This window comes from Acinonyx jubatus, chromosome A3, assembly GCF_027475565.1.
Source record: "Acinonyx jubatus isolate Ajub_Pintada_27869175 chromosome A3, VMU_Ajub_asm_v1.0, whole genome shotgun sequence".
Taxonomy (NCBI): Eukaryota; Metazoa; Chordata; class Mammalia; order Carnivora; family Felidae; genus Acinonyx; species Acinonyx jubatus.
In genome coordinates, this window is record NC_069388.1 from 29,371,025 (window position 1) to 29,389,095 (window position 18,071).

The 18,071-nt window shown below is 44.0% G+C and overlaps 1 protein-coding gene across 3 annotated transcripts in view; it reads right to left on the reverse strand.

The window, feature by feature from the left end:
* Nucleotides 1-18,071, reverse strand: part of DNAAF9 (dynein axonemal assembly factor 9) — a 130,562-nt gene that overhangs the window by 52,309 nt on the left and 60,182 nt on the right. For all 3 annotated transcript variants that reach the window (XM_027069661.2, XM_027069660.2, XM_027069659.2), the window contains exons 14-20: nucleotides 17,042-17,118; nucleotides 15,251-15,295; nucleotides 14,832-14,877; nucleotides 11,277-11,388; nucleotides 10,638-10,708; nucleotides 9,652-9,702; nucleotides 8,429-8,516 (exon numbers count right to left, since the gene is read on the reverse strand). In XM_027069661.2, the coding sequence (XP_026925462.1) occupies nucleotides 8,429-8,516; nucleotides 9,652-9,702; nucleotides 10,638-10,708; nucleotides 11,277-11,388; nucleotides 14,832-14,877; nucleotides 15,251-15,295; nucleotides 17,042-17,118 (490 nt within the window). The remainder of the gene's footprint in view (nucleotides 1-8,428; nucleotides 8,517-9,651; nucleotides 9,703-10,637; nucleotides 10,709-11,276; nucleotides 11,389-14,831; nucleotides 14,878-15,250; nucleotides 15,296-17,041; nucleotides 17,119-18,071) is intronic.

An 18,071-nucleotide genomic window follows, 5' to 3' on the forward strand; every position in this document is an offset into this window, starting at 1 on the left:
CACTCTCCTCATGTCATGACCTCACTGATTCTAGCCACAAGATAACTCTACCTACTGTTTACAGAGAAAAGAGAGGTCAACGGGTATTAGGTTAAGAACTGCTCCCCTACTACTGCTTAGTATCGGTACCCTTCCAGGTTCTGGGCTCACCCTCCACCTCTGTAGCTCCAACAAGACGCTTCTCAGAAGCAAGAACAGTGCCACTCAAAGGCCTCCTAGACAAATCTCAACATCCTTCCAAAGCTTCCAGAAAAGAGCACAGATGTGAGAGGTCATCTCCAGTATTTCCTTTCTCTCTAGACTCAAGCTTGAAATAAAATGGAAAAGACGAAGACAGAAATTCATAAGGCAGTGTTGGAAAAGCACTCATTTTGGGGCCTGGCCCAGGGCAAGAACACAGTAAACAGAAACTGATTTTAGTACTGGCGCAAAGAGATTGCCCTGTGTCACAGCGACCCCTCGGCCTGGCTCTGGGAGCAGTAACTTTCATTATCCTCAGAGCACACATGAAATGTGACTCACTGGGTGGCCGAGTGCCTGTTACCTGGTCTCTGGATCCTAATCCACATGAAGTAAAGACACTTCGAGTATCTGCTCTGGACTCATGACTGTCAGACTTCAGTCTGAAGGGAAATGCCTTTGTAGGGGTTTCTCAGTGACCATGGGAGCCAACTCCTGATGAGATCTCCTTGGCTCCTTGTCCCATCCCCAGTGCCCTTACTGAATGGCCTCTCTCATTCCTTCTCCATTCTGTGAGTCTAAAAACCCCAAGTAAGAGCAAGTTCCCCTTCACTACCCAAGAAGCAGGGGACTGAGGCCTGGCTCTGTCTTTGATTGACCTCTGTATCATCAGGAGTCCAACAGAAGGATGAGCCCTCAGGCAAACAAGACACCAAGTGCCAATGAAGAATTTGGCTTTTCCTCCTTTAGAAAACTGGCTGTACAAAGAAAACTCCTCCAGTGGTCCAGCCTGTGTGAAGAGGGAACATCTATCACTGCTGAGGAACTATGATACAATGGCTGGATAATTTTCATTCTGTGTGAGAGTGTGTGAAATGTACACGTATGGTTTAAAGAAAATCAGTAACAACAAAATCTCAACGCCTGTACACTCACCACTCAGACTAAGAAATCCAGCACTGCTAGTACCTTTGAGGCCTCCCAAATGTCCTTTCTCAATGGCTCTCTCTCTTCTACCCAGAGGGAACCAACACCCCGAATTCCATATAATTTTAATGTATTTCAGTGTATCTATAAACTATTCATTATTTGGTCTCATCTGTTTTGCTTTCATATAATAGAATTTTACTTTTATTTTTTTATTAAAATTTTTTTAAATGTTTATTTTTAAGAGAGAGAGAGAGCAAGTGAGTGTGGGGGAGGGGCAGAGAGAGGGAGACAGAAGATATGAAGCAGGCTCCACACTGACAGCAGAGAGCCTGATGTGGTGCTTGAACTCATGAACCGTGAGATCTTGACCTGAGCCAAAGTCGAATGCTTAACCAACTGAGCCACCCAGGCGCCCCTTTATAAATAGAATTTTAATAAATGTGTCCTTCTGTGATTTGCTTACTACTCTCAACATCTGTTCCTGAGTCATCTATGCTGTAGGTAATATGCAGCTATATAATCCATTCACGTTAAGTGCTGCAGAGGACATTCTCTCTACGGCATCCCTGGCTAGCTTCATGTGGACACAAGGGAACACACAAGAGGGTTCAGAATGAAGTCAGCAGATTAGCAGTTGCCCACTGCCTAGGTCTTCGCAGCATAGGAGGGTGGGACTCAGCTTGGGAACCAGAGTTCTCAGGATGTGTCCACTGCCCCATGTGCCGATGGGACTGGCGTCCCTGTGCCTCAATGCTGAACAATCTCTGCTCAGTAGAAAAAAACACTCCGTGTTCTTTAAAGCCCTACAGGGACAATGAAGGAGCTGCCTGAGAGCCAACCATTCACTGAAGCCTGTAGGAAATAGTAAATACGTACAGTCAACTGATATTCAACAAAGGTACACAGACAGATCGAGGAAAAAGGAGTCTTTTCAATAAATGGTACTGGAAAAACTGGATATTCCTATGTAAAACAATGAACATCAACCCATACCTTGAATGAGACTTTCTGCCCATTCCCACCAGCCACAGCAGAAAGCCTCGTATTTCACAGGGATGTCTGGTAGAGTACTCAGAAGGCCTCTGCCTCAGCAGTGGGGTAAAATTAGCCCTAAATTAAATGCTGTTCTGCCACCTGGCTAACAAAGTTTAAAAGCAAGGCCAGATAAGACTAGAAGAAAGTATATTAAAAAAATTATTATAGGGGCTGGGTGGCTTGGCTGGTTAAGCTTCTGACTTTGGCTCAGGTCATGATCTCACAGTCTGTGAATTTAAGCCCTACACCGGGCTCTCTGTTGACAGCTCAGAGCCTGAAGCCTGCTTCAGATTCTGTGTCTCCTTGTCTCTCTGCCCCTCCGCTGCTCATGCTCTGTCTCTCTCTCTCTCAAAAAATAAACATTAAAAAAATTAATATAACGGTATCCTATATGTTGAAGAAGCTAGAAGACTGAACCATGTTAACTTGAGATATGAAAAGCTGTAAAAAATATCTCAAACTTCTAGAGATGAAAAATACAATGTCTGAGAAGAAAAATACACTGAATGAGATTAATAACTAGATAGTTGTCAAAGTTTAGCTAAGCTACTCCAGGATATTGCTGCCTATGTATACATTTTGTTTGGCCAAGAGGCCTGGGGGAAAAGGGGCTTAAAATCAGGCAAGCCCTATGTAGCAGCCCGTAGAGTCACAAGAGGATGTAAGTTCCTGACATGACTTCCCCAACAGCTCTTGTTATTAAGTCTCCCCTGGGGGTGCCTGGGTGGCTCAGTCGGTTGGGCATCCGACTTCAGCTCAGGTCACGATCTCACGCTCTGTGAGTTCGAGCCCCGCGTCGGGCTCTGGGCTGATGGCTCAGAGCCTGGAGCCTGCTTCCAATTCTGCGTCTCCCTCTCTCTCTGCCCCTCCCCCGTTCATGCTCTGTCTCTCTGTCTCAAAAATAAATAAAATGTTAAAAAAAAAAAAAAAAGTCTTCCCTGCCTTCTAGGGCTATCCCCTTGTGCTTACCAAAACCCTGCTTTATTGGTTTGAATTGACCAATCTGGACTTAGCCTGGGAACCCCAAAGCACTCTACCCTAATAAAGGCATGTGCCCCAGGTCTTGCCTCTCCATCTGCACTCTGCTTTGTCCTTCCTATGTGCTCTTGGAGGCATAAGGTATGCCATTGCGTGTACTTCCTTCAAGATTTGTGAGTAATAAACTTCTCTATTTCAATTTCTTTCATGGTCTTTTGTTGAACTTGGCTCACCCTTAGGTACTCCGTGCTTCACTTAACAAATGTTAATTTAATAAACTCAAAACAACAGTGCAGGAAAGAAAGTTAGTAAATTAGAATACATACAAATAGAAACTATGCATAATGAAACACAAAGAGAAAAAAGACTGAAAATAATTGTACAGAGCAATAGGGGCCTGTGGGGCAACTCCAGGCAGCAAAGACATGCAACTTGACCCCCAGAATAGGAGGTGCCAAAAAAAAAAAAAAAGGCCAAAAAACCCCTCCCAATTTGAGGAAAACTAAATCCATCCAATCAAGACACAAAACGATTTCCAAGCACAAGGAAGATGAAAAAAAACAAACAAACACATGAAATCACATAAAAATAAAATTGCTTAAAATCTGTGATAAAAAGAAAGACTTTCTAAAGCCATTGGAGTGAAAAATAGAGAACTGCTATAAAAGGAACAAAGATAAGAGGTGGATTTCTGGTCAGGAACGATGCAAGTGAGAAGACAGTGAAGTGGAGTAGCACCTTTCCAGAAACAAGGAAACTGTTAGGGCACCTGGCTGACTCAGTCAGTAGAGTATGCAACTCGATCTGGGGGCTCGTGAGTTCAAGTCCCATGTTGGGCAGAGAAACAGAGAGGGAAAGAAACTGGACTAATTGCTAAGACAACTTTTTAAGGACTCTATTAATGGACCAAAGTTGTATAACAAAACTTGAGAAGCATCTATTTGAGAAATTCTACTGAAGTTTGGTGAGAACAGGAGAAATCTGTGGTGTTTCAGCCAGGGGCTATTCACACTGATGTGGAGAATAAAGGCAAAAGAAAAAAAGTAAACTTCTTTCTAACTTACAACCCAGTGACAAGTACTAGAGACAGGCAGAGTAACCTTCCCCAAGGAGCTTAGCTGCCTTGATGTTAATACTTTGTTAAAGGCAAAAGGCAACCTTAGCTTGACATTAGCCAGACCTCTAGGATCCTGTAAAAAATCCCTTTGGAAACTTCCTTTATGTCTACCTTCCTCCAAGATATATGTTTAACAATCATCCTCCAAACATATGGCCCACTGATATATACCTAAAGGGTCTCATGACTAAGGTTTTACTAGACAGTAGTAAATGACCTTATCCTAACAACAGCTAGCCCCTCAAGGTCCTGGAATTCTTGCTTCCAAATTCCTCAAAGACTTACTTTTATCCCTACCTCCCTCCCAACTCGAAAGTATATAATCAGCCACTCCTCACCACCCCAAGGCAGCTCTTTCTGCCGCAGGTCCTGTCCCCGTGCTTTAATAAAACCACCTTTTTGCACTGAAGATGTCTCAAGAATTCTTTCTTGACCACTGACTTCCAAACCCCAACATTCCACATCAACATGACCTCCCCTCTAGTTCCGTGGTGCAGAGAAATCTTATGAGGCAAAGCATAGAAAATTCTACAGCTAGGTAAGTTAAAAAACAATAGCAATCAAAGTGGCAAACATTCAAGGAATGCCAACATACCAACCAGCCAGAATGTAACAGGAAAGTCAGGGGCCTGAGACAACATATATCAATGATTATACAGCAAAGAAGCTGTGTTTAAGGCATCTTCCTGGTGCCATGTGCACCAGGATACAGGTATAAGAAGGCTCATGACAGGACTGTCTGCAATAGCAAAAAACCATAACCTCAAAAACCATCAACAGTCAAAGAATAAACAGCACATTTTCATATAAAAGAATCCTATGGAGCCATGAAAGTAAATGAACCATATGGCTACCCATAATAATCTGGGGAAGTCTCAGGAATAGAATAGTGAGAAAAAAAAAAAAAAAAAACAAGTCCCAGAAGAATACACAGTGTGTGATTATATATGTTACACTCAAAAACAAGACTTTGTTTAGGGATATAGGCATATGTGGTAAAACCCTAAGCAGGCTCCTGAGGATTAGGAGCTGGGCACCCTGAGGGTGGGGAAGAGAAGGACACATGAAGGACATAAATGAACAGGAAGCTGCTATGATGCAGAAGTAAAGAAAGTACTATTCTTGTCTATATGTAGTTCGAAATGCCAACCCTGGACTGAGAATCAGAAGACCTGGTCCAGATTTTAGAAAAACACTGTGAGGGGCGCCTGGGTGGCTCAGGGTTAAAGCGTCTAACTCTTGGGTTCAGCTCAGCTCTGTGCTGACAGCACAGAGAATGCTTTTGATTCTCTCTCCCTCTCTCTGACCCTCCCCTGCTCGATCTCTCTCTCAAAATAAATAAAATAAAAACTTTTTAAAAAAGGAAAGAAAAGAAAAAAAAAAGACCTAGTCCACCCTCCAGAGCTACCTGAACTTGCAGTTGTAACCTCAGTCAAGTTTTCACTTATGGGATTCAGGACAAGAAGCTCAATTAAGACAATGCATGCTGAAGAGCTTTTTAAATTTATTTTTATTTATTTATGGTTTAATTTATATCCAAGTTAGTTAGCATATGGTGCAACAATGATTTCAGGAGTAGATTCCTTAATGCCCCTTACCCGTTTAGACCATCCCCCCTCCCAAATGAAGAGCTTTTTAAATGCCTTTGGGGAATGGGAACAGATACATTTCAAGCTCATCATAGTCTCAAGAAGAGAGAGACTCACCAAGACCCTAATGACACCGAAGCTTCAGAACCCCTCACCTGCCCAAGCCCCCTTCCAAGGCCTGAGAAGAGCCCTACATGTTTTGTGTTCTCTTTCCTTAAGAGAGCCCTAAGTGGTACAAACTCGAAGCCCCACTTGACCTGAGCTCCAAAGTGGCAAAAAGCTTAACAGATAGCTAGAGGAGATTCCTGTTTAAATTCTCTGCTCCTATTTAATTTTTCTGCCTCAGAAAATCACCTAATTCAAACTACATTTCCCTCTGAAACTAAGAGTGCACTCTCAAAAGAGTGTGACTAATAGGGCTCCAGAAATCCCTGGCTGTGCCCTTTATGTGGAAACCTCAGGATACACTGAATCCTGCAGGAAAACTCAATACAATTTAAAATTATTTTTCTAACGAGGCCCTTTGCTAAGAAGGTGCAAACTAAATTTTGGCAAACATCCTTGATAAATATTATAACTGGCTCAACTATGACAGAGCACAACCACCTCTGTGTTGCCTCTACAACTTGCTTCTGAAACACTATGCAATCTTGCCCCAAGGCTAGTGGCACTGTGACGCACCCGCTGCCCTCAACAAGGGTTCCTAACACCGGTCTTCTGCACCAAGATCTAGATAGGCAGAAGTGCAAGCAGGGGCTGTAGTACAGGCATGACAGCAAATGCTATTACTTACTCCCCCCAGCATTTTGTGGAACACCAAAACTCCTTGTGCTTTGTCTCCTCCGTGAATGGAGAAGCAGAAGCTGAGCCAGTAATCTGAGAACAGAGAGAGGAATTTGCCACTGGACAAAATATTTTCAAGGAGAAAAAATTATCCAGAAAGGGGATTTGCATAATAGAGGTTGAGAAATTTGTGGAGTAAGTCACAACTCTTCCTCTACAAAATGACTGTATCAACCAGAGAAAGAATAGGACTAAGAAAATGTTATTTTGGGGAAACCAAAAAGGAGCATGGAATGAATCCCCATGAAATCCATGCAAAACCAACAAGGTTCTTGAGAATCTTGGGTCAGCAGAAAATACTGCCAGCTTGGACTGAAAGGGACAGAGAGAGTATAAATCAAAAGAGATTACTGGATTCTCAAAATTCTACTGGCAAGAAGCTGATAAAACTCAGCTACAAAGTGCCACCTTTACGAAAAAGGATGACCAAGGTGTAGCCACAAGCCCAGAGGGGAACACTAAGGGTTTAGTTGAAACCAAGAGCCCAGGTGGCAGAGATCAGAGCTATGGAGGACTATTCTCAGGCCTTGAAACCTAATCCAGACTCTGGAGTTTGCCCAGCTGCATTTCAAAGCTACCTTGGGCTGATGACTCCTTTTTATTTTCTATTTCCCCCATTTTTGAAGCTGAATGTCTGTAACTGTTATCCTATACCAGTGCCACCTTGGGTGTTGGGAAGGCAGAGGCAGATAACTGGTCTCTTTAGTTCGACAGGGCCACAGCTGGAGAGGACTTGTGTTCAGTTGTACTTACTGGATTACATGCCAGAGCTTATCTACACCTGATTTACATGATCTTGATGAGGAGATTTTGGATTTGTGAGCCTGGTGAGATTTAGGACTTTGAACTATTACCATAATGAAATGAGGCCCTTGGGAAGGGGTGATTGTATTTTGCACATGGGAGGGATGAATGGGGGGCCAGAGGGTAGACTGTGGCTCCCGTGACCTTCATCTCCTGATGTTATTCCTGTGTTCATGTAACATTATATGGCAAAAGAGAAATTATCTGAGTGGGCTTCTAATCACAACAAGCTCTTTAAAAGCAGTTTTCTCTGGCTGGTATAGAAAGGGAATTTATACAGAACAGAAGCATAAGAGAGATTCAACAACACAAGGGAGGTTCTCATTGCTGAGATGGGGGAGGGCTGTCACAGGGTGGAGACCTCTGCAAGAAGGAGCTAAGCATGGTCCTGGCTGTCAGCTGGCAAAAAGCAGGGACCTTAGTCCTACAGTCTGAAGGAACTGAATTCCATTGATAATCTAGATGAGCGTGGGAGCACATTCTTCCCCAGAGTCTCCAGACAAGAGTCTAGTCTAGCTGATGCCTTAACTTCGGCCTTATGAGACCCTCAACTCAACATGAATCCTTCTGACCTACTGAACTGTGAGATCATAAACATGTATTGTTTTGAGCTACTAAATTTGTGGTGATTTGTTATACAGCAATAGAAAACGAATCCAGACTTTGGTCCACAGATTCCATTTCTGAACATGCTACTGCTCTAGCCCATTCTGAGAACAATCCTCAGGAGGCAACAAGAGGACCAGATTGTGGTTCTGGGCCCATCCCTTCGGAGCACAGGTTTCCTATCTGCAAAATGGGTGGATAAAAGGAGAAAGGTTGTAGGAAAATACTTCTATGCCAACAAATCTTTTCAAATATCTGATGTATTATTTCTCACAACACCCATGCCAATACCTGCAGAAGTGGAACCCAGACACAGTCAGGAAGAGAACAGTAACGGCTGGCTCACCTTCCTCAGGCCAGGAGTGTGGGTTGCTGGAATAAAGATATGCTCCTTCTCCTCCTGTTAGAAAAGTGCCCAGGAAACAGGCATCCCCCTTTAAAAACAAGCAATCACAAAAAGTAAATGATTCATAGCATAAACATTCACAGAATCAAAAGTTTTGCCCATTTGTCTATCTACAAAGCTGCTTAGTAGCCTCAGATATACCCGATTTCTTCCACACCTCTGACACTGCCTGGCTCTTTGTCATGTTACTGGCATTCTTGACCTGTGCCGAAGAAAAGAATGTGAGGTCCTCTCTGAGTCCAGGCACCAATGCCTGCTATGCTTGTTCATGCTCCAGTGGATTTCTAGCCACCAGAAGCAGTTCTCCTTGGCCCAAAGCCTTGACCTCTCAGTTCTATATGTCTAGGTCAACCTGAGATCTGCTTGTAATAGTACAGGGAGATTTAAAAAAACACACCAGAGGCACCTGGATAGGTTGGTCAACTGGGCGTCCAACTCTTGATTTTGGCTCAGGTCATGATCTTGTGGTTCGTGAGATAGGGCCACGCTGGGCACTGCACTGACAGTGCAGAACCTACTTGGATTCTCTCTCTCCCTCTGCTCCTCCCCTCACTCGCACTTCCTCTCTCTCTCAAAATAAATAAATAAACATTAAAAAAAAAAAACCCCACAACACACCAAAAGGCCTAAATGGCGGAACAAATCCCCTCCAACTGTGCATCCCATTCAATGGTTATTTAAAAAAATTTTTTTAAGGTTTATTTTTATTTATTTTTGAGAGAGACAGACAGAGCATGAGTGGGGGAGGGGCAAAGAGAGAGGGAGTCACAGAATCTGAAGCAGATTCCAGGCTTTGAGCTGTCTGCACAGAGTCGGACAAGGGGCTTGAACCCATGGACCACGAGATCATGACCTGAGCTGAAGTCAGATGCTCAAGTGACTGAGCCACCCAGGCGTCAACACCCCCCCACTTTTTTTTTTTAATTTTTAATGTTTTTTTATTTTTGAGAGATACACAGTGAGAGCAGGGGAGGGGCAGTGACAGACAGAAATGGTTATTTCTAGAGCTTTGCCAGGAGGGGAAGAATCCAAGCAGGAATTGAGACAGAGAGGAACATATCCTTCAGATCAGCTCTACAATGAAATATTCCAAATTATCTTCATAAATTGTTTACATTTCATTTTGATACAATGTTAACATTAAGAATAAAAAGGCTGCTTACCTTAACTGCTTGCTGAGTTTTCTCAGACAATTTTACTTCATTATCTTCTACCTGTATCCAAAAGGAGTGCAAATTTTCAGTTTCCTACTTCAAGGGTAAAATTCTGCTAGGTTTCCCCCATGTTCAAATATTTCCAGGAGACAGGGCAGCCCCTCGACCAAATCCCATGCTCTCAGGCCCTGATGGCTGGCAGAGTTGGCTGGCTGCCAGTCATCAAGTCTTAGAGCCCAAAGCCATGGTGGGTTCTCTCACTGGGACCTGAGGTCCAGCTAAATGAGCCTACAATATGTGGAAATGATGTCTTTGTCTCCAATTATATTTTAGGGAAAAACAACTATTTGTAAGGATGAAGGGAAGAGAACATATTAAAATATTTTGAGTGCATTCTCCTTTAAATGTGTTCATCTCTGAGGCTGATTCTTCCCTTTCCATGTCAGAATTGTAGGAACAATATAAACAGAGTCTAAAATAGGTACTTAGACCATTACTTCACTCATTACTGTCATACTTTCTGTGTCCCACGGCACCATAGTTTCAGACCAAGTCCCACTGGTGCAGATGGGACCCTTCCACATGTAGAGAAATCATTGCTGTAAAAACTCAGCAGCAACCATTCTGACCAGAGAAGGGAGCCATGTGATCTATTCCGCACTATCTGTGTGACTTTAGACAGGCTGGTCAATTTCTTAGCCTCAGTGTCCTCATATGGAACATGAAGGTGTTAACGTCTTTCTTTCAATAATTTAACAGGGACCGAAATCATTTAGTTCCTTTCGTTTGGCACTTTCCCAAGATTAGGAGAGAGTTAAAGAAACTAGATTCGTTTGCATAAACACAAAGAGCTCAGATAATAACTTCCATTCCTGAACAACAGCTAGTTTAGGATCTGACACCCCACCAGGGACCCAATGAAGAGGCTCTTCTTCAGATGTTCTCCCCGATTTCTCCACATTTAAGTCCACTTCCATTGGATGAATAACACTAACCAGCCAGGAGCAGAATCTGGGTATGGCGGCTGTCAGGACTATGGAGCTGGTTTCTGTGGTAACAGTGCCATCTGCAGGAAGACCACAGACATGCTAGTTACTGCTCACTACCTGGCCCACCTTATAGGCCCAACAGCTAACACCCCCTCCCCTTCTCAGGAGCGAGGGATCCTCTTATTAGTATACAAAATCTTATGCTCTCAGAAATTTAAAACCTCCTCATCTGGGGACAGGGAGACTAAGAGGGGAGGAATAAAGTTTTCCCTGTGATATTAACTCTATTACTTTTCTTACAACAAATAGAATTACACATTTAAATGAAGAGTCCTGGGAATCAGTCCTTTTTATCTACACTTTTAATTTTTATCAAGGTAGTGCAAAGGTTAAAAAAAAGGATCTAATTATTATTTAAAATTGCTTCTTCCTAACTACCAATAAGGCTGTATATGTGAAAATAATGTTATATATTAATGTTAATAACACATTATGTATAATTAGATCACAATATACAATAATGTATAATTATTATATATGATTTATATATACATATGTACTATGAAATTATATATAACTTATTTTGCCAAAACAAACCAAAAAAACTCAAGTTTTGCTTTCTAAAGACCTCTTATAAACACTTACCCTTTTCTTTAACCAAGATCTGAGATGTCAAAAAGGATTCTGAGAAGACCACAGACCCTAAGCACCCCCTTCCTCCCAGCAAGTCAGGAATGTCATAGACAGTCATACAAGCCTATATCAAATGAGAAAACAGAGTTAGGCCAGTTGTCAGTCTTAAACTTTCAGGGAGAGACCTTTAAGAAACAGACCACAAAATGCTGCTTTAAGGCACATTTCAAAAGAATACTCAAGAGCTTCTAAGGAAAACGAAAGTCATCCTGAACTACATCTCAGAACTGGGAGAGAACCTCAGCATTACCCAGGCATCTCTGCAACCGCCACTGCATCAGAGACACACTTGGGCTAGAGGAGCATTTTTCTTTTAAAGTTTATTTATTTATTTTAAGAGAAAGAGTGAGCAGGAAGGGCAGAGAGAGAGGGAGACAGAGAATCCCAAGGAGGCCCTGCACTGCAAAAGCAGAGCCCAACGTGGGGCTCGAACTCACAAACTATGAGATCATGACCTGAGCTGAAATCAAAAGTTGGATGCTTAACTGAATAAGCCATCCTGGAGCTCTGGGCCAGTGGAGTATATTTATGCTTCTTCTATAAAGTCCCTCAAATTGTCTATCTTCCCTAAGAGAAACATAACAGCCTTCCTTCTTAATTGTGATGAGGCCCTGGCCTCTCAGAGTTGAGGGCGTTTCTTCCAGGGTTTTTTTTGTACCCTCGCATACTTTTCACATCCTGGCACATCAATACGCTCACCAACTCCTTTTTTGGTTTGGGCTCAAGTTCTGGACAAGCCTAGAAAGGTAGTCAATCATTTAGTACATAAGTCTTCATGGATATTTCTGGGTATATACTGACACCTGCAAATGCTTCTTTCACTACCAAGAAAATTAAGAGAAAACTATATAAGTTTTTATGGCAAGATAAAATAGAGCCTTCAGCAGGCTGGAAAAAAATTGGAGCAACAGAGTTCTTGAATATCTGGTAAGTAAGTCCTAATTTATATTAAAACTAATGAAAATGGAACAATTCGGGGGGGGGGGAGGGGGAGGGAGGAATCTAGCAGAAGAAATGCAGAAAATAGTATGAACCAGAGCCAGGGTCTAGAAAGATTGAAAATCTGGTGAGGGACATGATGAGTGGCACAAGGAGCCCTCTCAGGTACTGTCTCCTCCTGGTCTGACGTTGCTGAATGAATGCCCAGGTGCAGAGCTCCTGAAGCAGAGCCCACCTTCACACATCTTTGTCCTTGCCTGGGACCCCTGCACCACCCTCAGCACAGAGACAAAAGAGACCTGGGGCTCTTGAAGAAATTGCTAGATCCCTAAACACAAAAAAGCAGCAGAAGAGTTGAGGGAAAAAAACAGAGTTAAAGCCGAAGTTGTTAATTTCTCATGTCATCATGAAAAAAGAATGTACAAAAATGACAGGTAGGCTTTTATAGTTTAGTTAACTTTTCTTTTTTAAAATAAATTTTTGTTTAAAATAATTTTATTTTTTAAAAAGAGACAGAGAGAGAAACAGAACTAGAGAAGGGGAAGGGCAGAGAGAGAGGGAGACACAGAATCTGAAGCCAGCTCCAGGCTCTGAGCTCTCAGCACAGAGCCCAACACGGGGCTTGAACTCATGGAACGTGAGATCGTGACCTGAGCTGAAGTTGGATGCTCAACCCACTGAGCCACCCAGGTGCCCCTCTTTTTTTTTTTTTTAAGATTTATTTTTAAGTAATCTTTACACTCAACACTGGGCTCATATCCACAACCCTGAGATCAAGAGTCACACACTTCACTAAGCCAGCCAGGCGCCCCTGTTTTAGTTAGCTTTCTGAGTAGGTCTGACAACTGGGGTTTTTTATCTTAATCTGCTCCAAAGAATTTTAAACATCTAAAGATACAAAACCTTCCTGGGCTATGTGGTCTCTCTTAAGTGGCAATGAGAATACCACTTTGGTTCCTAGATCAATCAGGAAGACAATCCTGTGGGTTATACCCAATACCTTACTTTCATATTTGGCTTCTGATATTGAGGAAGGGGAGAGAGAAAATTAAAAGGCAGAACCTCATCTCAGCCTGGAAGGGAGGACAGGATTTGGACTGAAAACAACAACTTCTCTCTTCTTTCTTATTTCATTAGCAGCTGCTGAATGCATACTTAACACAATAATATGATTCCACTGGACTCCCGACTACCTTCTATTGTGCAAAGCACCTTCCAAAGCACTGCACAACAGTCTAAGTAGAGAAGTCAGGGCTTAACGTCTGGCAAGGAGATAAAGTACTATCACTTAATATCAGAAAGCATTTCCTGGCTTCTTGATTATGTCAATTAATAAAATCTAAACAAACATCAATATGAAATGGTGACAGATACAGGGAACAGATACATTATAAAAAGAGAAATTACAACCTTAAAGTTACCCCTCTTGTACTACTTTTTTTAATTTAATTTTTTAATTTTTGAAAGACAGAGACAGAGCAGAAGTGGGGGAGGGGCAGAGAGAAGGAGACACAGAATCTGAAGCAGGCTCCAGGCTCTGAGCTGTCAGCGCAGAGCCCGATGCAGGGCTTGAACCCATAAATCGTGAGATCATGACCTGAGCCAAAGTCAGATGCTTAACCAACTGAGCCACCCAGGCGCCCCATGTACTACTTTCTTTAGATAACACGACTGTTTTCCACTGGTGATGGTGGTGGGCATGCATCTGCACGGAATCATCCACACCTGTGCACCAAGTTCCTGGTGACTAAAAGCTCACTGGAATTAAGGCTTGGGCAGTAGCCGTAGAACAGACTCAAGGCATAATCTGTGCCCATATCTATTTCAACCAGACTCTTGGCTGGATGGGCCACTATCCTCTCAGGCGTTGCTTGCCGATCATCTACACATCAGGATGCACTGGGATAAACGGAGGACTTGGCTTGTGACCAGGAGCAACTAATCTAGAAACTGCTCCCCTAAGCCATGCCAGTCAGCTGACCTGGGGACCTATATTTCTGCATCTGTAAACCACCCAAATGGCCCATCAGTGTGCTCCCAGCACATGGGTCCGAAAGTTCTGCTCTGACCACCCTCTTCACTGGTGGCTTAGGCCCCATTTTGTTGTTGTTGTTATCTATTTGTTTTTATTTATTTTCACAGACCCCTGTTAATAAGGGCATCAGCACAGGCTGTGGAACACAGAGAAGCCACTGAAAACTCAGCCTGTATTGAGGCAGGCTTGTCCTCTGCTCACATTTCCATATGAGGTCAGAGCAATCACAGTCACTTAGAGGAAGCCTTCCTAACTTTAGGAAGAAGTGTCTCTCCTAGCCTCCAGCTAAGACTCTGGGCCCTGGGAGCCTAGGCATGGGGGTATGATGTGGTGGGCCTGGCACAGCTGCCTGGGCACCCTCAGAAAGCACAGGCTCCCCACTCCCTCTGCAGCTGAAATGCTCCTGCGAATAGACCAGTTTCCTCAGGTAAGGGACGGACTGCCCAAGAATCCCACATCCTCCTATCTCACCCCTTGCAGATGTCCCTCTAGAGGCCATTCTCTGCCAGCTAACTTAAAACAGCTCTACTTACCGTCTTCACGAAATATAAGCTATCTTCACTGTCCAGAGGCACAATCCTAGAGGAGAAAAGAGATATATATTACATTTACAATGTTCTCTTTTCTCAACTTGGCGGCAACCCACAGACCTAGATTTCTTTCAGGGCTTTTCAAGGCACTGGGTTGCATGTAAGTAGAATTAGTACATAGGCTGCTGGAGGGAATTAGGTCCACCTCCTACCCCCATGCCCAATGCTTCAGTGGGAAGCACTCAGGGCAGAAAGTCTCAGATGAGTGTAGCCAGCCCCAAGCCCAACCCTGGCATAATGCTGTTGCCAGGTGTGGAACTCTATGAAGACCACCCACATCAGCAGTTACAAGACAGCCTCTCTCTTCTTCTTTGTTCCTAAAACTTGCCCCAAATGAGTATGCACCACAAACATACACTTACCTTCCGTGATTATTCACAGCATGTATATGAAAAGTCATCTTGGAGCTGTAGGCCCAAAACAAAAGAAGTCAGTCTGCTCCTGGTGACCACAGCGTTGGTGCCCTCCCCAGACACCTACAGCTGCAATGCACCTGTGCTGGGCCCTCATGGCACCCTTCCCAAGTGTGGGGCCAGCATCTGACTCGTCATAGCTCTTCCTCTGTGCAGATTCTCAGGGCTGCCTTGACTCTTGGACACAGCACAAGAGAACCATGTGACAGAACTACGGTCTATTGCAGACTGGGAAGACCCTCTAGTGGCCCACGGCCTCCTGCCCCATAGCTATGACAGCTGTGACATATTGTCCTAATCCTGCTCTTCTTTACTACTTTTGGGTCAAGCTGCCATCTCTGCTCAGAGCCCAAGCAGAGGCCAAATCCTGTGTTCCTCTTGGGAGATGGTTTGCTAATCTGATGTAGTGTGAGGGTACTCAGTAAAGTGATCTTGTGGAGAGAAGGGAGTGGGGCTCCAGATGGAGGGCTGGCCATGGGAGACGCTTCTCCTATTGCCCGGTATTCGTTCCTTGCCAATCCTTCCTCCAGCTGGGAGGTATACCCGGGGCTAAAAGGCCTTGGGGTTGAAAGGTAGCCTGTCCTGGAGAGGCTGAGTGGCCTATGCAAGGCCCTGAGGAAAGGAGAAAATGAATAGGTCAGCTGTGTTGATGGTGACACAGAAGAGCCCCATGCAACAGCAGCTAACGTTTACATGCCTAGTCTTTCAGCACAGTGGGAACATGAGGAAACAGATGTTCAGAGAGCTCCTTGTCTTGCCCAAAGTCACAGAGCTGGAAAGCAAAGGTGCTTTCTCAAACTCAGGTCTTCCAGGAACAGACAATCCAGGCCAGTGCAAGACCTTAAGGGAACGAACTTCCTCTGTCCCCTTCCTCTCAGGGCCTGAGCTACAAGATCCAGAAGACCCACAGGAAAGGAACCTTAAGCCTTGCACCAAAGAGATCTGGCTCTTCCCTCCACTCCTGGAGTTACAGCGATAGAACTCTTGTTAGATCAATTGACTGACTTATTGTTCTCAATACTCCTTCTCACTACCCAGGGCTGTAGATGTAAGAAAATGTGGGGTACAGAGATGAGGCACCACAGGGCACGTCCCATAGAGTTCTTAAAGAAATTGCCCAATGTTGGGGTCTTCGGTCTCCTTTGCAAAAAAAGTGCACCTAGTGGTCCTCATATGGTACAGAGGGTTAGGTGGAGTGGGTTCATGAAAGTTTTGCTATGGACACAGACCACACAGAGAGCCTCTGTGATGTGCCAGGAGATGTGTGATGCTTAGACTGCCAGCAAGCCCAATTCCCACAGCATCTAGCCCCTGAGGCAGGGCCAGGCTCAGGGTGTCAATGACCTGAGAGGGCATGGAGGCCCAGAGCCAGGCTCTTCTAAGCAGTGACTGCCTTCTTGTGCCCAGGGACCTTGACCCAACAAGCTTCACCTCTCATGTCCCCAGCTTCACCTTTCTAACTTGTGAACCTGGGTCCTTCAGGTCTCCGACACCTCTGGAATTGATCTGCCTCCCTTTCGGTCATCAGGAATGTGTCTGACTCTTTCTCATACAGTTCCTCCATCTTAGGCTCCTTGGCCTCTCAAAGCCCTGATCTTGAGTTTCTCCTTCACACATCCCCTTACTTTACTAGAATGTTTCTCAAAGAGAAGGTGGAATATCAAATACAAGGGAGAAGAGGGTCTTTATAAAATGAACATTAAAAATAATTCCTTATATAAAATAGCAGTCATTGCTTACCGTAGGCCTGCCTTAAACTGTGTCAAATCAAAGGAATCTAACCCGGATCCCAGGGTCTGCTCAGCTACCTCCTTGGCCTGTAAAACCAATCACAAAACAGAGACAATGAGCTTTCACAGCAGGAAAGAGTACACATCACTGATGGGAAGTACCCTTCTAACATTTGGCCAGAACACTGTGCCCCTCCCCTCTACATGACTGCTTTGTATACATCAATAGATCAAAGTGGAAACATTGTGTTAAGGGAAACAGGTGCCTGCTTTCTTTGCGCTGGGTTCACAGGAAACACTTCATTCAGGCAGGTCGGCACTGGAACTTGATCTGCTGGGAACTGTAACCAGCTGAGATGATGCCATTGTGAGGTCTGGAAAAGTGTTTCCCCCCCCCCCCAACTCTCCCCTGGCCTTGAGGGAGAGACTACTGCCCTTGGAGTTTCTGTCAGATGCTAAGAATATTCAAATACCTAGATTCACAAAAGATCAGTTAAAAAAACAAAGGTATGAGAACTAATAGTGCATAAACTTTCAGCTAAAGGGTTGAGAAATCCCAAGTTGTGCCAGGGATTCAAGTTCAGTGAGGAGGGGAGATAGCAGGGAGCTGGTGACTACGGCTACAGTGTCTCTGGTATCTACATCATACACAACCTTTCCAATGTCAAATGGCTTCCTTCAGGAAAGGTCCTATTGGCATTGGGAGGCATCAAGCCGACTCTTCTCATCTCCTTACTGGGTCAGATATAGGAATCCAACTCAGCAGGGCAGGTTAACCGCAAAACAGCAAGGAAGAGAACGGTCAGAGAACGAGAACACATGTGCTTGTCTAGGAAAGGCAAGTCAGATTTTCTAATCTTTAGGGTTTTTTTTTTTTTAACACGAAATTATAGGAAATCACACTATATAGTTCAAAACAAACTTGGGGAGCCTGGGTGGCTCAGTCAGGTAAGCGTCTGGCTCTTGATTTCATCTCAAGTCATAATCCCAGGGTTGTGGGATCGAGCCCTGCATCCGGCTCTGCACTGAGCATGGAGCCT